Below are 20,086 nucleotides of genomic sequence, written 5' to 3' on the forward strand. Positions count from 1 at the left end.
ACTAGTTTATAAAAGAAATGACAGGTTTTCAGTGACAACCCAAAGACACGGTCTCTGTACGGTGCCAAGATATAAAAGGACTCTGCCACAAATAGCCAATATACCTCCCCCTAAGGGCCAATTATCAAGAACAAATGCTCCTACGAACGTTCCTTCCTGCCAGTTGGCCCATCTAAATGCTTCTTTGATGGCTCCAAAAATCATAATTTCCAGTGATGTACTAACAAATGGAACATACTGCTAACAATATGCAAAGTGACTAGGGGACAAACAATCGTAGTAACGATCCCTCACTTGCCTTTTACTTTGCATTTGGCTAGGGTGAAATGCCCCTTTCCCTGATCAACTTCAATCATTATGGGTCCACGTAATAGGTTCGGAAAACATGTTTTCCCAACAACACAGCCATCTCCAATTACTGTAAAACAAAACAATATAAAAAAAATAATCATATTCCACAACTTGTGTTATAAAAGGCGGCGGTGGACTGGGAACGTCAAGTGGTCCCATTGTGTAGTTGTGTCCAAATGGACAGAAGGCAGGGCCAGCTATACTATATTGCAGCACATTATTCCATCCCAGCAGAGCCAAATGTCACAGTACATCACAAAATACCTCCCCTAAAACTGCCCCTCTGTGGTGCCACTTGCCATGTTCTTTCCTCCTACTCCAGTTGCCTTAGGATGGCAATACATTTAATTTCAGGAGGGGAGCGTCCGATCATTACTTACCAAGGCTGCCAGATGTAAGGAGGGTTCAGGGGGTCTCCTGGAGGTTTCCCTGTAGGGTCTACGGCCACAATTAAAGGCACACGGACAACAAATGTACTGAATGTAAAAGCCAAGCCAGGTATGCAGACAGTTTTAATAAAAACGGCAAGTCATGTAGAAAGACAGACACTAGTACATCCCATGAGAGAGGAGGAATGGCTACCGAGAGAAGTGGTGATAGTATGCGCCTTCCAAGACTCGTAATCAATTATACTGATGAGCTTCAGGTATCAGGACCTACTCCTGAGTACACAAGCATTAAACAGAGATAGAAAAAGTCCATCCACATATGTACACCGTTAACAAATACCAGGAATACAAATGGTCAGATCAGAGACAGGAAAAACACTGCACGGATCAGACCAGCAAGATTCTTTAGTGGTCTAGACAAGGTGGTCACACAAGACGTCTCCTTTTGGTATCTCTCTCAGGAGTCTCAACTACTTCATCCTCTCCGAGGGGGGAAACCATGTTTAGTAAAGGGTCTTCTGAAGCACGGCCAAACAGAGACAGAAGTAAGGCGACGCCAAAGCCGGTGGCTCTCTCACCCTGTGGAAAAAATACAGTATTAGGCTACATGCACACGTCCGTATGTGTTTTGCGGTCCACAAATTGCGGATACGCAAAAAAATAAAAAATTATATATATATATATATCATCTGTATTCCATCCATTTTTTTTTCCAGATCCATTGTAACAATGCCTAAAACAGACAAGAATAGGACAGTTTATATTTTTTTGCGGGGCTACAGAAAGGACATACAGATAGCACACAGTGAGCTGTCTGCATTTTTTGTGAACCCATTGAAATGAATGGGCCTGCATCCTATCCAAAAAAAAAAAAAAAAAAAAAAAAACGGAACGGACATGGAAACAAACAACGTTCATGTGCATGTAACCTTACACCAACAGAGTCCAGAAAGTACACATCAGTAATAAACAGCATTGAAAATGTCTAAAGCGCTGTAGAATAGGTCAGCGCTATATAACCAAGTAAAATAAAAACTGTATAAATAAGGCTACTTTCACACTCGCTTTTGGTGCGGATCAGTCATGTATCTGCACAAACGCATCCGTTCAAATACAACCGCATGCATCCGTTCTGAACAGATCCATTTGTATTATCTTTAACATAGCCAAGACGGATCCATCTTGAACACCAATGAAAGTCAATGGAGGACGGATCCGTTTTCTATTGTGTCATATTGTGTCAGTGAAAACAGATCCGTCCCCATTGACCTACATTGTGTGCCAGGACAGATCAGTTTGGCTGCAAGCAGCGTTTTGGTGTCCGCTTCCAAAGCGGAATGGAGGTGAAACGGAGCCAAACTGATGCATTCTGAGCGGATCCTTTTCCATTCAGAATGCATTAAGGGCAAAACTGATCCGTTTTGGCTGTTTGCGAGATCCCTGAAAGGATGTCACAAACTGAAACCAAAACGCCGGTGTGAAAGTAGCCTAATGGACAACATTGAAGGTTCACAAGAACAGATATTTGCGATCGCCAACACAATCGCTGTTAATGGCCCAATTCCAGACAAGCATTTATACACCGTATTATCGTATATATAATTGTTCTTAATTCATCATTCGGTTAGGTATCTAAAAAGGAGTTATCCCATGAAAGATGGGTGATGAAATAACAAATCATGGGTGGTCCAACCACTGGGACTCCCCTGCATCCCAGAAACAAAGGGTCATTGAATCCCCTCTCTGAATGCATTAGTAGTACACGTCAGTCCACCGCTCCATTCACTTCCATGGGGCTGACGAAGACTGTGCTCTTATAGTCCAACATATGGACCAACATATAAACTGCTGCTCCGTTCAGAGAGGGGATCTCTTGTTCTCAGGATCACATCGGAATAATTCATTTTGCTCATGTAAATGGGCCTTTAGTTGGGTGCAACTTCAAGCCACATAATTAGTATAAAGATTCTCTGCAGATGACCTGAATTTATTATACTACATTACACAAACCCTTAAAGAAGACCTGTCACCACATAATGCAGCGCAACCTGCAGGCAGCATGTTACAGAACAGGAGGAGCTGACCGATATAGATTTGTGGTAAAAGATTCAGTAAAAGGGTCATTGATCCATTTTCAGATCACTGTTCACATGGGAGGTGTTATTAGTCGTTGATAGCATTCCCTGTGCGATGCTGGATTTATACAGCCCGATGGTGCAGGCGATTATTGGGAAAGAAGTGTTCCTTCCTGTCAATTGCCCGCTTGTCAGTGGAGGTAAAAAAATGACATTTACATGCAGTGATCACCCCTACTGTATGGGCATGGGCGATGGCTACTTATCATTCAGATTTATTATTTCTGGGCAAAATCTGCTGCCCAGAAACGATGATTAAGGTGTCCGTATGAAAGACCGTTTCAGCAGATGAATGAGCGCTTCGTTGGTTCTAAAACGAATACTAGGGAGCACTTCCATTATGGAAGCACTCACTAGTATTCAGGAGGTGCAGGAAGCAGCTGCTAGTGCTTGCTGTACTCACCACTCCCTGGTCTTCTGGGGGTCTGATCATTTGGTTTTTGTTCTGATTTTCCTCCTCTAAAACTTAGGCCTAATGCACACGACCGTTTTATTCCGTGTCCGTTGTTCCGTTTTTCGTGATTTTCTGCAGACCCATTGACTTTCAATGGGTCCGTTGAAAACTCGGCTAATGCTCCGTTTGTCATCCGCGTCAGTGATCCGTGGTTCCAGTCTGTCAAAAAAATATAACCTGTCCTATTTTTTTCACAGAAAACGGTTCGCGGACCCATTCAAGTCAATGGGACCGTGAAAAAACGCGGAGGCACACAAGATTGTCATCCTCATCCGCGTCAGTTTTTTTCCTATCATTTGCATGGCAAACTTGACTTAGACTTTTTTTTACTTTCCTTGTCTGGTGATCCTCCAAAAATAAAAGGAAGACACACGGAAACGGATCACGGAACCCCATTTTGCGGAACGGAACACAACAACGGTCGTGTGCATGAGGCCTAAGGAGTATACTATAAAGCGAAAAAAATATTCCTATCTGTCCATCTATAGTCAACTTCTCCTGCTCTTTAACCGATTGCACTGCATTTCGTGGCGACAGGTTCTCTTTAAAGCGTGTTCAGATCTGCGGAGTGGATTACAGTAGAATAAGTGAGGATAGGGTTTTGAAAACTACACGAGAAAAATCAGCACGCTGTAAATTTTCAAGTAAATAACTGCGGAAATGCTGCAGATTTTACACCTTCATCACAAGTCTGAAATGAAATTTGTATGTAACAAATGCTGATTTGCGGCCAGATCCACAGCTACATTTGTTTAACTGTATATTATCCTTAAGAGATGCAGCATGTTTTCCCGACATCCATAAAAAAAAAATTAGATTTGCTCAGTACCCATTAGGTTTCCGTAGGACGTCTTTCTGACAAACATAAGGGATACGTGATGGCAGGAAATTTGAGTTTTGTTTAGTTTTTTTTTTTACTTTATAGTCAATGGATGCCGGCTAGAAACAATGTGTCATTTAATCTGTCAAATGGATCCATTTTTCTGGTCAGGAACAGAACAACAGAAATGAACAAGCACCGAGTGGATTGTGGAAGGTACAGGGCATGGAGATGAGGCCTCTTCACTTACAGCTGTACCACGTGTGACTGTAACCTTAGAGCCATATAAAGCTGGTAAATACTCACCGCATGAACAGGGGAAGCGATATCAACGTGCACCCAAACTCCTGGCCAGTCAAAGCCAATGTGAGAAGCAATGAAGAGGCCTGCGCAAGAGCTCTGAGCATTCTCCCGGTCCTGTACAGAATACAGACAAAGATCAGTCGAAACCCTTTAATGCCGCATGTGTCTGAGGCCTAATGACTAGGCAGTTTTTAGCGATGTTGGTTATATGTTTGAAGGCTTCATTTACAGGCTTTTTATGGCTTTTTTGCCTTGTAAAACACAACATTCATTTTTGGGTGGCGAATTTTATTCACACAATTATTTTTAAATACTTCCTATAGGAAAAGACATACCCCTGCCCCACACAGCAAATGCATTGTGTTTTAGTGTGTTTCATACTTTTCCATCACCTTACAGCTAATATCTGGCTGCAGTGGTTTCTATAGGTGGTGTCACCCATGACTTTTTGTGACAGTTTTTGATGTCGTTTTTTTGAGGGGGGAGGCAAAGCCAGAAGTGGGTTAGGAGGGAAAGAACAATAAAAGGGATGGACTTGTACTTCCTTCTCCTTCCTACTGGGTCCACATAAGCCTTTGGGTTAAAATTAAAAATATTTGATGACACTTACCAGTAATCTGTTTTCTTTGAGGCTATGACTGCACCCCTGGAGAGACCGCCTCCTCAAGACAGGAAACAGGAACCAGAACCGCTTTAACTTTTTTTTTTTGTTCACGGTAATGCAAACTGATCCGTTCTGAATGGATACAATCGTTTGCATTATAGGTGCGGATTCGTCTGTGCAGATACCAGACGGATCCGCACCTAACGCAGGTGTGAAAGGAGCCTAAATCGTCAAGGATCGGCCCAAACAAGTATTCACCTTGACACAGAATGACACAAAGCTTAGCTTTAGAACTAGTATCCCCATTCCAGCTCTTTAACCAAATAGCTCTACGAGCAGAGTTCGATAAGGCGGAAGCTCTGGCAGATCACCTTAATGAGTCCACGGAAACACCGGCCAGGAAATCCAGAGCATTATATACAGTAGGGAAAGAGGATATTAAGTGCTCCCTAGGGGTACCCCCTTTTATGTGAGCCTCCAGCTCCCCCATCTAGCAACAGAAGTGGCGGCAATAGCAGGTTTAAAGGCCGCCGAAGAGGCTTCCCAATTCTTTTTTAAATAAATTTCTGCCCTTCTGTCCATCGGGTCTTTAAGAGAACCCAAATCCTCAAAAGGAAGCGCAGCTTTTTTTAGACATCTTCGCTACTGGCGCATCAAGTTTTGGGGCCCTATCCCAAGAGGCAGACACTTCTTCATCAAAAGGATATTTACATCTTACAGAGGAAGGACTAAAAAAAACTTCCTATCAGGTTTTTTTCCCCACTCTTTAGCAATGACTGTCTGAACATTTTTATGCACATCAATTCCTTCTCTTGGGGCCCAGACCCTCAAACATAGAGTCATGAACTGACTGCAGTGGCTTCTGCTCATCTAAGCCCATGGTAGCTCTTACTGTTTTGCCTAGGGAGTTAATGTTTTCAGCATGAAAGAGCGGTTTCCCTGCGGATTCGTCATCAGAGGACTCATTAGATGATGGCCATTCTCCCTCTTCCTCCAGTCCGCGCAGGCAGCCGGACATGCGATCACGGCCGCAGAGGTCCACAGACGCCCCTGGACCGAGAAGGAGACTGAGTGGAGAGGAGAGAGAAAGAGGCCCACCGCCCGGGATAACCCTCCCAATACTATAAACTAGTCGGGACTACCGCAGCTCCTCTTCAGCGGTTCTGATTCCCACCTGTCCTTTAGGGTAGGAAACAGAACGGTTCTGGTTCCTGTCCTGAGGAGGAGGAGGCAGTCTCTCCAGGGGTGCTGTCATAGGCGAAGGGGAAAAACTGTTTGTGACAACACTCAAATAGATATTCATGTGGTTTTATACACACAGTTAAAATCTATTTCAATTATTTTTTTTAAAGAATGGTAAAATTGAATTTCTTCTTCGGTCCGTTTATAGGATCTAGACTGTGGAATAGCAGTCTATGGAGTGAATGTAAAATAAAGCCCTACAGCAGCTTGCTGTAAAGACAAGAACGGGCAGGGCAATAAAGCCTAAGGCTAGGCTCACATCAGTGTTTTAAAATTCTGGTATTCAGTTCTGGCATAGGTAGAGAATACTGGCATTCCGGTGTCCAGCGTGAATCCGGTCATTCTGACGGAAAATTACCGGGCATGCGACATTTTGTCCAGCAAAATGCCGGAAAACCCCCATTATAGCGAATGCAATCTGGAGCCACCGGCAGTATCTGGCACATGCAGCAATCCTGGTATTCGGTTCCTATGCCGGCCATGTTACTCTGCTGTTGTATGTTTGAATTAAAATCACAGAAAACAGTTTAATGTTAATAAAAATGTTAAAATACAAGTGGTTAAAACTGAAAGGTGAGCTTGTGAGAAGTGAAGATAACCAGATAAACCTGTGCGATAGATTCATATAACTCTACACCACCACATCGTTCTCCTCTACTTACCGCCACTGAATTCTTCATATCGGCCACAGCAGATGAAAACTCGCTGAAGTGCAGCTCTGGACAATAAACCAATGGGTGAACCAGGTCTCCACACTTCCGGCCAGCCTTCACACAGGCCATCTCCCACTCCTCACTATTGGTCAGTACTGCGGCATGGTACTTGCCGGTTGCAATGCCCTGAAAAATAAAACATAAAATTAATTCAAGAAACACCCCCCCCTCACAAAATTCTAATTCCTATCACTATAACAGGCGGGTGTTGCAGAGAACACAACCAGAATATGGACATGTAGACCAGTCACAAATGACCTGCGCCCGTCTCACCTGAGCACCTGTCAAAGTTGCCATATCCAGAATGATATCTGCATTTAGATCCTTGCAGGCATAAGACACCCCGTCAGCCAGCACCAGCCTCCCCTCCGCATCAGTGTTGTTAATTTCAACCGTTCTAAGAAAAAAGACAATTCCATGTTGGCAACAGAACAGAGGAAGAATATTCTGCCACTCAGAGCTAATTAAAGGGGTTCTCACTTCATCAAATGGCACTCATAGACATGGTTAATACAAGGCACTTACTAATGTAAATGATTCTAGCCAGTAATCACAATACGTCATATCATACACTGCTCATATCCACCCTGAAATCCAGCAGCGGTGGTTGTGCTTGCACACTATAGGAAAAAGCTCCGGGAGCTGCTGCCCATGCATGCCTATGTGCACACTCGCGGCCCCGGCCACCAGAGAGGCTGGTGCCTTTTCCTGTAGTGTGCAAACACGGACAATGCTGCTGGATTGCAGGGCGGTCGTAACCATGGAAACAAGCATTGTATAATGCAATGGAAAAAGGAATCCAGCCAGCAATGGAAGCAATATGGATAATCAAAATACATTAGTAAGTGCCTTGTATTAACTTTCTCTAAATGATGAATGCCATCTGCGAGAGATACATGGTTTACATTCAGTAGTCAAAAATGTGCCCTGCCCCAAGTAGTGGCTGTCTGGCTGGGGTTTGTGTAAGTGCATCTGTATCAGTTGGACATCTAATGGATCTTTCTGGCTGTCCCTCCAGGGGATCTCACAATAAATTAAGCTCTAGCTGCTTTAAACTGAGACCAATGAGATTTACCCTCTAAATCTCAGGTCCCTCAAATGTAGGGTACACGCCAGACATTGCAGACTCTTTATGCCGAAGGTCTTGCTGCTGTTCCAGTCAAATTCAAATGTTTCATGCAGATTCACTGCTCATCCCTATACATTGAAGGTGCTTGCTTTTCACCCCCACCCACATGTAGTGTATTGTAATTTGTTGTGGGGCTGCACCACAAATCCACAGCACATTTGTCACATCTGAACTTACCCTTACCCTCCCAACCAATCTTAAGATCAGGCATAGAATGGGTGATATAGTTTCTTAGGCAGCCGTCTGCATGACACTCAGCGAGTATCGTGTACTGGTCCCATCAATTAAGGTAGGATTTGTGCATGAAACTAGCTGGGTGCTGTACTTTTGCCGTGGCAATGATAACCAGCGGGCATGTAAAGAGACAGGAGAATAACACTGGGGGACACGTTAATGTGACACCACAGAAATACACCAGCGTGATAATGCCACGTGCATTAAAGCCCAGCTTAAACCTGCTCAAGTAAAGACAAGCAGACAGCCTTACTTTCCAGAGTACAGCAAGTGGATGTCATCTGGTCGAGTTGCATTTGGTCCAACGGAGTTCTCTGCCAGGCAGAACAAGGCGTGGAGGTTGTCTTTAAAGCCCTAGAATACAAAAAGAATGGAGATTAACCCCTATTGCCTACTACTTCTTCCATCACATCCACGACCTAAAGTGCTGGTACCATGCGTCGCTGCTGCTTAGCAGTGCCCTGTGTATTGCAGGATGCCGCTTATCAAATAGCGCGAGAATATATAGTGTGTAACCCTTTAATAGGCAGAAAAGGCTTAAAGCACCACATTCATCACTGTCAGTGCTTCCTGTGTCTCTAGTCTGAATCGAAGGCAGGGATAAGCAACCTCCGGCACTCCAGCTGTGGTGAAACTACCACTCCTAGCATACACACCTGCGTTGCTGTTGTCAGAACTCCTATAGAAGGCAAAAGGAACATGCTGAGAGTTGTAGTTTCAACACAGCTGGTGTGACAGATTGCCGACGCCTGATCTAAGGCAAGAACTGCACAAACAGAAATATGCTGTGTTTAAATCCTGTTCTAACAACCTGTTTTACTGTAGCTTTAAATGCTCCGAGCACCGCGGCTGCTCCTCCACAGTCTCTCTTCATACCCGGCATAGTGGTCTGTGAATAAGAGAAATCCATCAGCGTATGTTCATCCGACACCTCCAGTCATTACCAGGATACATTCGGACATCGCTCTGTCCTGTCACTGGAGATAGTTATAGCGAGAACATAACTGCAGCCACCACATTCTACACTGGTCCGACATTTACTAATATCAGTGCACCCAGATGTTGACATGCATTGCACCAATATGAGGGGCGATTTGTCACCTCTAGGTTTAGGCTAGTTTCACACTAGCGGCAAGGAACCCTGGCAGGCTGTTCCGGCGGGTGAACAGCCTGTCGGATCCGTGCTGCTGCTAGTGCACGCCCCTGGACTACCGCGCCGTCCCTACTGACTAATGGGGGTGGGCTGGAGTTCCGGCGGCAGTACGGCAAACAGGATGAGAGGAGGCTCAGTGCTGAACTCCTGTTCACTACATAAACCCATGGCATTTCCTGCATCCACCACTAGGGGAGCAGGGCGAATACATTGTTACAGCTTCCATTGCTTTCACTGGTAACTATATAAATTCCTGTACACTGAGCTCCCCCTACTGGTGGTTTTATTTTATCATGTAGTGCCGGGAAGCATGTTACCTGCTACTCTATATGAGGGATGTTTATCAGTGGATTTATGTCAGTTGTCTGATCCAAGTAAATTAAATGGGATGTTCATAGTTTTTCCATATTAAAAGTTTCCTCCTCCTCGTTAGCTCATCAGAAATCTCACTTGGTGGTGGAGTCGGATAATAGTTTTGCTGTGGGGCCCCAAGAGACCTGTGTGCCCATGACATAAAGATCTTGAAACAAAGTACATTAGTTGTCAAACCTTTCACTTGTGCAGTGATTACATAAAGCCAGAAACCCATTTAACCTAACAGTCACATTAAAATTGGGAAAAACCCTCCCAAAAACGTCACTTTTTTATTGTAGATTTTTAATGTGTGTCTGAAGCAAATCTTGTTGGTGCACAACTGAATTGCATTTTAACCCCTTAGTGACAATTAATTTTATCCGTAATGACCTATTTCCCCCCTTTGTGTTCCAGCAGTCATAGCTTTTTGGGGTATATATAGTGTATTAAATAAATTGAATTATTTTATTTGTAGGGAGAAAGTTTTTAAAAAAAACAAAAAAAAAACAAAACAAACCACAACAACAAAATTTGAACATCATTTTGTGTGTATTTAATGAGTTTACCGTGTGGTATAATTAACATAACTTTATTATGTGGGTCACTACAATGATGATAATGCTGTCAGCTCTGCAACTGCCCCACCCCCTTCAGACTGAAGGGAAAGGGGCGGCTGCTTTAGCTGCTCATATCTCTGGTTTGGTACCAGCTAGAGATATGTATTGTATTGCTGACATTCCAAGCTCTCTAACAATACCAGAATGACAGCATTATCTTCAGTACATGGGAAGATATCACTGTTAGAAATCGGAATGCAGCTAAAACAGGTTTTACCGCGATTATTCCAGACTTGAGATTTCTAACAGTGATATCTCCTGCTGATATTGTGCTAATGCTGGCATGTTGGTCAGGAATGTATAAAAGCCTGGAATGCCAGCTCTCAAAAAAGCCCAGATTCATCTCTCTAGCTGCTACCAATCAGAAGATGTCAGCAGCTAAAGCCGCCCCCTTTTGCCTAGCTGGGCTCTGGCAGAACAGTTAAAGAGGTTATCCAACCCCGAACAGGAACATGCCTCCCATGTCACCCGCGATGCTAGGGAGGCTCGTCCCCATCGCAGCCTATTGGAGATTCAGTGGCAACCGAGCGGGGAGCAGGAGCAACGCGGGTGCCAGGTAAGTATAACCTATATGAGGTGCCCAGGCATTGGGGGGGCTCATTATAGTGGTTGGCGAACCACTTTAAGTGCTTTTCCCAGAGCTCGAGCTGAGGCAAAACAGTTAGGTGGTTAAATGGTTTATATGTGAATATCTATTAGAGTACATTTAGATTATGGAAACATGGTCCCTACTTGGGACTTCTATTTGCTTCAAGGTGTTTTTAAAAGGGTTGTTTCATCTCAGCTGAGATGGGAATAACCGCAATACACTGCGTGCAGAATTATTAGGCAAATGAGTATTTTGACCACATCATCCTCTTTATGCATGTTGTCTTACTCCAAGCTGTATAGGCTCGAAAGCCTACTACCAATTAAGCATATTAGGTGATGTGCATCTCTGTAATGAGAAGGGGTGTGGTCTAATGACATCAACACCCTATATCAGGTGTGCATAATTATTAGGCAACTTCCTTTCCTTTGGCAAAATGGGTCAAAAGAAGGACTTGACAGGCTCAGAAAAGTCAAAAATAGTGAGATATCTTGCAGAGGGAGGCAGCACTCTTAAAATTGCAAAGCTTCTGAAGCGTGATCATCGAACAATCAAGAGTTTCATTCAAAATAGTCAACAGGGTCGCAAGAAGCGTGTGGAAAAACCAAGGCGCAAAATAACTGCCCATGAACTGAGAAAAGTCAAGCGTGCAGCTGCCAAGATGCCACTTGCCACCAGTTTGGCCATATTTCAGAGCCCAAAAGCACAAGGTGTGCAATACTCAGAGACATGGCCAAGGTAAGAAAGGCTGAAAGACGACCACCACTGAACAAGACACACAAGCTGAAACGTCAAGACTGGGCCAAGAAATATCTCAAGACTGATTTTTCTAAGGTTTTATGGACTGATGAAATGAGAGTGAGTCTTGATGGGCCAGATGGATGGGCCCGTGGCTGGATTGGTAAAGGGCAGAGAGCTCCAGTCCGACTCAGACGCCGTGGAGGTGGAGTACTGGTTTGGGCTGGTATCATCAAAGATGAGCTTGTGGGGCCTTTTCGGGTTGAGGATGGAGTCAAGCTCAACTCCCAGTCCTACTGCCAGTTTCTGGAAGACACCTTCTTCAAGCAGTGGTACAGGAAGAAGTCTGCATCCTTCAAGAAAAACATGATTTTCATGCAGGACAATGCTCCATCACACGCGTCCAAGTACTCCACAGCGTGGCTGGCAAGAAAGGGTATAAAAGAAGAAAATCTAATGACATGGCCTCCTTGTTCACCTGATCTGAACCCCATTGAGAACCTGTGGTCCATCATCAAATGTGAGATTTACAAGGAGGGAAAACAGTACACCAATCTGAACAGTGTCTGGGAGGCTGTGGTTGCTGCTGCACGCAATGTTGATGGTGAACAGATCAAAACACTGACAGAATCCATGGATGGCAGGCTTTTGAGTGTCCTTGCAAAGAAAGGTGGCTATATTGGTCACTGATTTGTTTTTGAATGTCAGAAATGTATATTTGTGAATGTTGAGATGTTATATTGGTTTCACTGGTAAAAATAAATAATTGAAATGGGTATATATTTGTTTTTTGTTAAGTTGCCTAATAATTATGCACAGTAATAGTCACCTGCACACACAGATATCCCCCTAAAATAGCTAAAACTAAAAACAAACTAAAAACTACTTCCAAAAATATTCAGCTTTGATATTAATGAGTTTTTTGGGTTCATTGAGAACATGGTTGTTGTTCAATAATAAAATTAATCCTCAAAAATACAACTTGCCTAATAATTCTGCACTCCCTGTAAGCTCTGGCAAGGGAAGGCAGAGTTACGAAAACGGCTGAGCTCCACTGGTTCCATAACTCCCAGTGAATGGGAGCTACACAAAGAGCACAGCCAGCTAGGCCGTTCCTGTATCTCGTAAGTCCACTCATGGCCAGCACTTACTGTGGTTATTACCATCTCGGCTATGAAATACCAAGATCGGACAAAGTCTTGCCACATCAATAGGATATGGCGTCATGTGCTCATACAAAACAAAAGATGTTCTATTTTACCAGCGGTGCACCAACAAAGTCAATGCAAAATACAAGCAGTGAAGTCTCTCATAGCAAGTGGATTCCTGCTCTCATCTTTCCTACTCCAGAAAAGGGGTGGCTTAGAAGGGAAACATCTCAAGACAAAAGTGTTGATAAATTTACAGCAACTCCCTTCGTCATACATCTCCCTCATAGAACCATACCTTTCCCTTAATGCTGAGTCCTCCGGTATCGTACACAATGCCCTTACCAACCCAGGCAATGGTTTGTGTGGCACCTTCAGGGGTGTGGCTCAGGATGACCAGGGCAGGAGGATGTTCTGCCGCTTTTCCAACACCATATATTCCTACAGGACACAAAGAAACAGATCAAAATACATTTAGTATTTCTGCAAGAGGAAGAAAGGCCAACAAAGAGATTTTAGGTTCTCAATTCATCGTAAAATAGCCAACGGCTTTGCTCGTGTTCATCTACATCTTATAGGACGCCTCATTCTCACCTCCAAATCCTTTCTCCTTTAGCTCCTCATCTCGAATAATCCTTGGAGTAATGCCAAGCTCCTTCCCAACAGCTGCAATCTCCTGCAAAATTAGTGTTCAGACTTAGACCCCAAATCTATGACATAAAAGACACAGACAAGGCTGAACACGAATGCAGAGCACACTGGGTAGTGTTACCCAACCACCCCCCAGAATGCCAATACCAGTACAGTGGACAACTGGCAGAGAGTAGGCGTTTCACTTATTTCTTTCCTGACGATAAGAGGCGTCATACACTTTATATGCTCTGACTATATACACTGCTCAAAAAAATAAAGGGAACACAAAAATAACACATCCTAGATCTGAATTAAATAAATATTCTTCTGAAATACTTTGTTCTTTACATAGTTGAATGTGCTGACAACAAAATCACAAAAGAAAAAAATGGAAATCAAATTTTTTAACCCATGGAGGTCTGGATTTGGAGTCACCCTCAAAATTAAAGTGGAAAAACACACTACAGGCCGATCCAACTTTGATGTAATGTCCTTAAAACAAGTCAAAATGAGGCTCAGTAGTGTGTGTGGCCTCCACGTGCCTGTATGACCTCCCTACAACGCCTGTGCATGCTCCTGATGAGGTGGCGGACGGTCTCCTGAGGGATCTCCTCCCAGACCTAGACTAAAGCATCTGCCAACTCCTGGACAGTCTGTGGTGCAACGTGAGGTTGCTGGATAGAGGGAGACATGATGTCCCAGATGTGCTCAATTGGATTCAGGTCTGGGGAAGGGGCGGGCCAGTCCATAGCATCAATGCCTTCGTCTTGCAGGAACTGCTGACACACTCCGGCCACATGAGGTCAAGCATTGTCTTGCATTAGGAGGAACCCAGGGCCAACCGCACCAGCATATGGTCTCACAAGGGGTCTGAGGATCTCATCTCGGTACCCAATGGCAGTCAGGCTACCTCTGGCGAGCACATGGAGGGCTGTGCGGCCCTCCAAAGAAATGCCACCCCACACCATTACTGACCTAATGCCAAACCGGTCATGCTGGAGGATGTTGCAGGCAGCAGAACGTTCTCCACGGCGTCTCCAGACTCTGTCACGTCTGTCACATGTGCTCAGTGTGAACCTGCTTTCATCTGTGAAGAGCACAGGGCGCCAGTGGCGAATTTGCCAATCTTGGTGTTTTCTGGCAAATGCCAAACGTCCTGCACGGTGTTGGGCTGTAAGCACAACCCCCACATGTGGACGTCGGGCCCTCATATCACCCTCATGGAGTCTGTTTCTGACCGTTTGAGCAGACACATGCACATTTGTGGCCTGCTGGAGATCATTTTGCAGGGCTCTGGCAGTGCTCCTCCTGTTCCTCCTTGCACAAAGGCGGAGGTAGCGGTCCCGCTGCTGGGTTTTTTCCCTCCTACGGCCTCCTCCACAACTCCTGATGTACTGGCCTGTCTCCTGGTAGCGCCTCCATGCTCTGGACACTATGCTGACAGACACAGCAAACCTTCTTGCCACAGCTCGCATTGATGTGCCATCCTGGATAAGCTGCACTACCTGAGCCACTTGTGTGGGTTGTAGACTCCGTCTCATGCTACCACTAGAGTGAAAGCACCACCAGCATTCAAAAGTGACCAGAACATCAGCCAAGAAGCATAGGAACTGAGAAGTGGTCTGTGGTTACCACCTGCAGAACCACTCCTTTATTGGGGGGTGTCTTGCTAATTGCCTATAATTTCCACCTGTTGTCTATCCCATTTGCACAACAGCATGTGAAATTGATTGTCACTCAGTATTGCTTCCTAAGTGGACAGTTTGATTTCACAGAAGTGTGATTGACTTGGAGCTACATTGTGTTGTTTAAGTGTTCCCTTTATTTTTTTGAGCAGTGTATATCAGGGATACGCCAGATTTTTAAGATGAAAGGCAATGCTGATAAATTTCTCCCCAAAGCTCACGGTAGATAAAACCTTTTGGCCGTTGCTCCGCTCCCATACCCTGCGCCTGTAAGAAGACATGCCATCTGCATCCCAGAGGTGGATGCCAGTTACCAGTCTACTCACCTCAATGAAGTGGTCTGTGTTCATCTCATTACAGGGGGTATCCACAATACGTGCGGCCAGTCTCACCCCCTCAGTGGCACTTTCCAGGCACTAGTACGAGAGAAGCAGACTAGTATGAGACAGCGTCGTCCCCAAAAAGGAAAAATAATCTACATATTGGTGCCATATTACCTTCAGAGTGGTCACTTCCATGGGTCCATTGTTCTGTCCAACGAGCAAAAACTCAATGGCAATGTTCTTTTTATCTGCCCGGCGGGAAGCACTGGAGCGGCGGGTAAAGAGTGGGAAGGCTCGAGCAATGGCACAAGCACTGGCGAATGCCTCTGATCGCTCGCATACCATCTGTAGAAGAAGGTCATCATGCTGTTACACTGCCCATACATACATTATATTTCAATAAAGAGATTGTTCTCAGGGTTCTCATCTCTTGGCCAGAAGGAAAAAAGTGGTCACAAAGAGCGTCTGACTCTGTAGGACCTGTCCTGTGTGATGCATTTGAGTGGGCACTGTGTAATGTGTAGTTTCGCCTGTGGAGACGCACTAACTAGAGGGGAAAGGGGGGGGGGTCACTTTCTGATTGTTAGAAGGGTCCTATGAAAGTTGCACAAACAGAGAACCCCATGGAAAGCCAACACAATGTTCCCTTTGGCATCATTACTTACCAGGATACATCTTGATGTTCCTGATGGGAGGCAGCTTCGGACCAGACGTGTGATGAAGTGCGAAGCGGAAGGGCTGTTATGGCGGCTGACACAGGAAGGCAAGGCGGCAACTGTGGCCAGGTTCAGGTACAGAGGACAGCTGTCCGTTGGGTTGGGACTTAAAGTGCTGAGAGCATTCTTCCAAATCTTGAATGAGGAGAGACAAATGCACAAATGACTTCATGTATGAGGTAAAGCAAGAAGCTCCACCGAACTGAATGGTGCTGAGCTACAATACCAGACATAGCCCAAGGACAAAACTGGCCCTGTCATGGGAAAAAATAGTAATGCCCAATAGAGAAGGTACCTGCAGCTCTGGAGAAGAACCTTTCACTAGGTAGACTGCAGATCCTGCCCACCTCAGTCCAGGGACAAGTATATCACCATGAGCAGGTGACAGACGTATGACAACAGCCACCGTCAAGCTTGTTTAGAGGTTGACACTTTCCAGTCTCTCCTTCCTGATCCAAGACAATCACTAAACACCTATAAAAATCTAAAGGCCACTTAACACGGGCTGACACAGCAGGCAATTATCGGAAACGAACCCTTCAGGTCTTGATAACTGCCTGCTCATTACAGAGGGCGAGAGCAGCGTTTACATGTGGCAATCACCTCCGCTGCATTACTGCAATCGCTTGTTCCCAGAGAGCAAAAGTCAGCAACCTCTGGCAACTCCCAACTTCTAGAGGACAGTTGAGCAGGGGAGATGGCTAGGAGGGGCTGATGAGTTTTTAACACAAAAAAAAACAAAAAACAAAACGTTCTTTTAATTAGTTTTTTGTTATTCGAGTACTCGATTAAATCAATAGAATACTTAATTACAAAAATGGTCGATAGCTGCAGCCCTAGTGCAAATGAGAACTGGAGCATGCGCTGAGAGCAACCAGATTCCAGCTCCAGAGCCTTCTGAGCAACTTCACTTTTCACAAGAGTACATGGACGATTCAGACAGACCCCTGTACTCGGTGACACCCTGTGAGCCGCTCATCATTGGGAGACCCTTTACCGCTGCTGCTTCCACACAAACACTCTGGGACTTTAGATCCATCATTAATATATATATTTTTTTTTTTTTTTTTTTTTGAATGTCACTCCTTTTTTTGAATACCCTAGGCATACACAATATATTATATACACACACTATATATACTGATGCTGTCCTCTGCATAGGGCATCAATATCTGATCCGTGGGGGTTCGACCCCCCCTAATTAGCTGCCTGAGGAGGACACGGCTTCCTCACAGCGCTGTACATTGTCTAGTGGCTGTTCTTGGTATTACAGACCAGGCGCATTCACTTGATGGGGCCGAGCTGCTCCTAGGCCATGCGACGATGAGTGTGACGTCACTGGCCTAGGAAGACGCTATGGCACTCTTATGGCTGTTTTTCACGAACGGTAAAACAGATCCGGCCGAATCTGCTTTACTCTCGGTGTGAAACCGGCCTTTTAATGTGCGTTTACTTTCACAGGAATTTAGGATCGTATAAATGTAGGTTCTGCTCTATCAATCTAAGGGACGGTTATTACACGCGCCATTTATGAAGGAATAAGTGTGTAAAAAAACCATCTGAAATTTGGATTACGGACTGCACTGCCATGGCAGCGACCCATCTGTATGAGGTGGGCATGTCGTGGCAGGTGGGCTCACACCATCAAAACGGGCACCTAAAATGCATCAGTATAGTAAATATGGCAGTAATGTCATTTAAGGCTCCATTCAGACGTCCGTATGAATTGTCCGGATCCGTTCGGCAATTATGCGGAACAGGTGCGGACCCATTCATTCTCAATGGGGCCGGAAAAGATGCAGACAGCACACAGTGTGCTGTCCGCATCCGCACTTCTGTTCCGCGGCTCCGCAAAAATATAGAACATGTCCTATTCTTGTCCGACAAGAATAGGCATTTTCTATTATAGTGCCGGCCACGTGCACATGGCTGGTGTCAGACGTGTGAATGGGCCCTTATATTGTGCATATATTCAGCGTCTGTCTTGACTTTTCTGCTTGTGAAGATAGAAGTGATCACACCCTACAGGGAGCAGTAAGGGTTAAATGGGTTACCCCAAATAATGTAAATAGTGAAAATCAGACATATAGTCCACAACAAGGTCTTTCTAACAAAGCTAGAACCAGCCCTGTACCTCCCATGGATCCAGAGATCTCCCCCATTCATTGCTCTGCTAGGTTTATATCCTGGCAGCTCAGAGGGCGTGTCCTTTCTACAGTAGAAGTCAGTGTCTGTGCTAAAATTTTAATTACATGCAATTACAGAAGTATTCAGATCCGGGTGCCGGTTTGAAAACTGTAGAATAATTTTCGTGGGACAACCCCTTTAACATAGAGAAGGCCGTTCTAACGGAGCTCTAGATGTCCCATGTGGACTGTGGCCCCTGTAGTACAATCTGTGTGTAGGGAGGGGATCAGCCACGTCTCAGGGTAAAGTACAGCTTTATGGCAGTCGCTGAATCCAAGTACATAGAGGACGCGCCCTATGCCACGGTACTACCACTCCCAGGACACACTCAGGATGGGGGTTACAGTTCTACAGCCACCAGTTAGAGAGACGGGAGGATTAGGGCGAGTGAAGAATGATGTGACTAGTCCCATTACACCATCAACCTGCAAAAGGATCAATGGGCGGCCATCTATCATCAAATCCAGACAAAACAGGGGGTAACCTGCAGCGGCTGAGAAACTACAACTCCCAGCATGCCCTGACAGCAGTTTGGCATGCTGGGAGTTCCAGATGCTCAACAGCTGCAAAGCTTGGTCTGTGATTGCAGGGAGAGGGCTCCTGCCTGTACCAGCCCTCTGCACCCACCGCTCACTGCCCTGGATAACCCCCTCCTCCATACAAACCAGGACACAGGGAAACAAGGTCGGAACCTCTGAGCAGGGCACAGGACTTCCGGCCCGCGGTCCGTCTCCTCACCTCCTCGGTGACCCTGGGCTGCAGTTTTCCCCTCACATCGTTCCACAGCACCCGGTGCAAGTTTGGCAGTTGGCCCAAGATTAGCACAGGCCTAGCCTGGGGGTCCGCGTCCCCGGCGCTGGATTTGAATTCCAGCCGCACATTGGCCATGTCAGATGCTTGTGCGGTCCCTAACCGCGCCGCACCTCGCTGTCACCTCCAGTCCCGCCCTTCCGTACAGGAGCCAATCACATGTCCGGACGAAGTAGCCCCGCACTCCCTCTTGCTGGTAAACTGTTCCTTATTTGTTATTCTTAAGCTCCGCCCCTGGTCCAGCTCCAATGAAGAAGCACGTAGGCTGTGCGTTCCACGTTCCGACCTAAGATGATTCTGGTGGAATCAATGGACATTCACTTTAGTTCCTACCTGGGTGAAATCTTCCTGCAGGACATAGCTGTAAATCTAAGCGCAGTAAAAACTGCTAAAAGTGTGAGTAAGGGCTTATACAAACGACCATATGTATTTTGCGCCCCCCCCCCCCCCCCAAAAAAATAAATAAATAAATAAATAAAGGATAAAGTCTGTGTTGCATCCATTTTTATTTTTTTTGCAGATCCATTGTAACGACGCCTGTCCTCGTCCACAAAAAGGACAAGAATAGGACATGTTCTATTTTTTTGTGGAACCGACTTGCACACAGAGTCATTTCCGTTTTTTTTTTTTGCGGTCCCATTGAAATGAATGACAATCAAAGAGAACAGGAGTCGAGGCTCACCTGGTCAGGGTCTGAGATGGAGGCACGGATAATCGCCAGGAACTCAGCGTTTACTCTGAACTTCAGTCGCACTTCTA

The 20,086-nt window shown here is 45.3% G+C and overlaps 1 protein-coding gene across 1 annotated transcript; it reads right to left on the reverse strand.

The window, feature by feature from the left end:
• Nucleotides 1-845: 845 nt before the first annotated feature.
• On the reverse strand, nt 846-19,477 carry NPEPL1 (aminopeptidase like 1). Its single transcript, XM_040436671.1, has 12 exons — nt 19,256-19,477; nt 16,280-16,465; nt 15,789-15,959; nt 15,618-15,707; nt 13,568-13,649; nt 13,272-13,414; nt 9,186-9,263; nt 8,628-8,728; nt 7,285-7,408; nt 6,961-7,137; nt 4,456-4,566; nt 846-1,319 (listed from the first exon to the last, which is right to left on the reverse strand). The coding sequence occupies exons 1-12, from the start codon at nt 19,403-19,405 to the stop codon at nt 1,167-1,169; spliced, it is 1,566 nt and encodes a 521-aa protein (XP_040292605.1). The 5' UTR covers nt 19,406-19,477; the 3' UTR covers nt 846-1,166.
• Between the last annotated feature and the right edge of the window lie 609 nt (nt 19,478-20,086).

Source organism: Bufo bufo, chromosome 6 (assembly GCF_905171765.1).
Source record: "Bufo bufo chromosome 6, aBufBuf1.1, whole genome shotgun sequence".
In the NCBI taxonomy this organism is placed as follows: Eukaryota; Metazoa; Chordata; class Amphibia; order Anura; family Bufonidae; genus Bufo; species Bufo bufo.

Bases quoted from the DNA above. Each gene is read 5' to 3' on its own strand.
- NPEPL1 (XM_040436671.1), bottom strand. From the start codon at position 19,405: ATGGCCAATGTGCGGCTGGAATTCAAATCCAGCGCCGGGGACGCGGAC. The intron at 16,466-19,255 runs GTGAGGAGACGG...TCCTCATTCAAG, and splicing joins AGCCCAGGGTCACCGAGGAG to ATTTGGAAGAATGCTCTCAG. The intron at 9,264-13,271 runs GTATGGTTCTAT...TCTTATTCACAG, and splicing joins GACTCAGCATTAAGGGAAAG to ACCACTATGCCGGGTATGAA.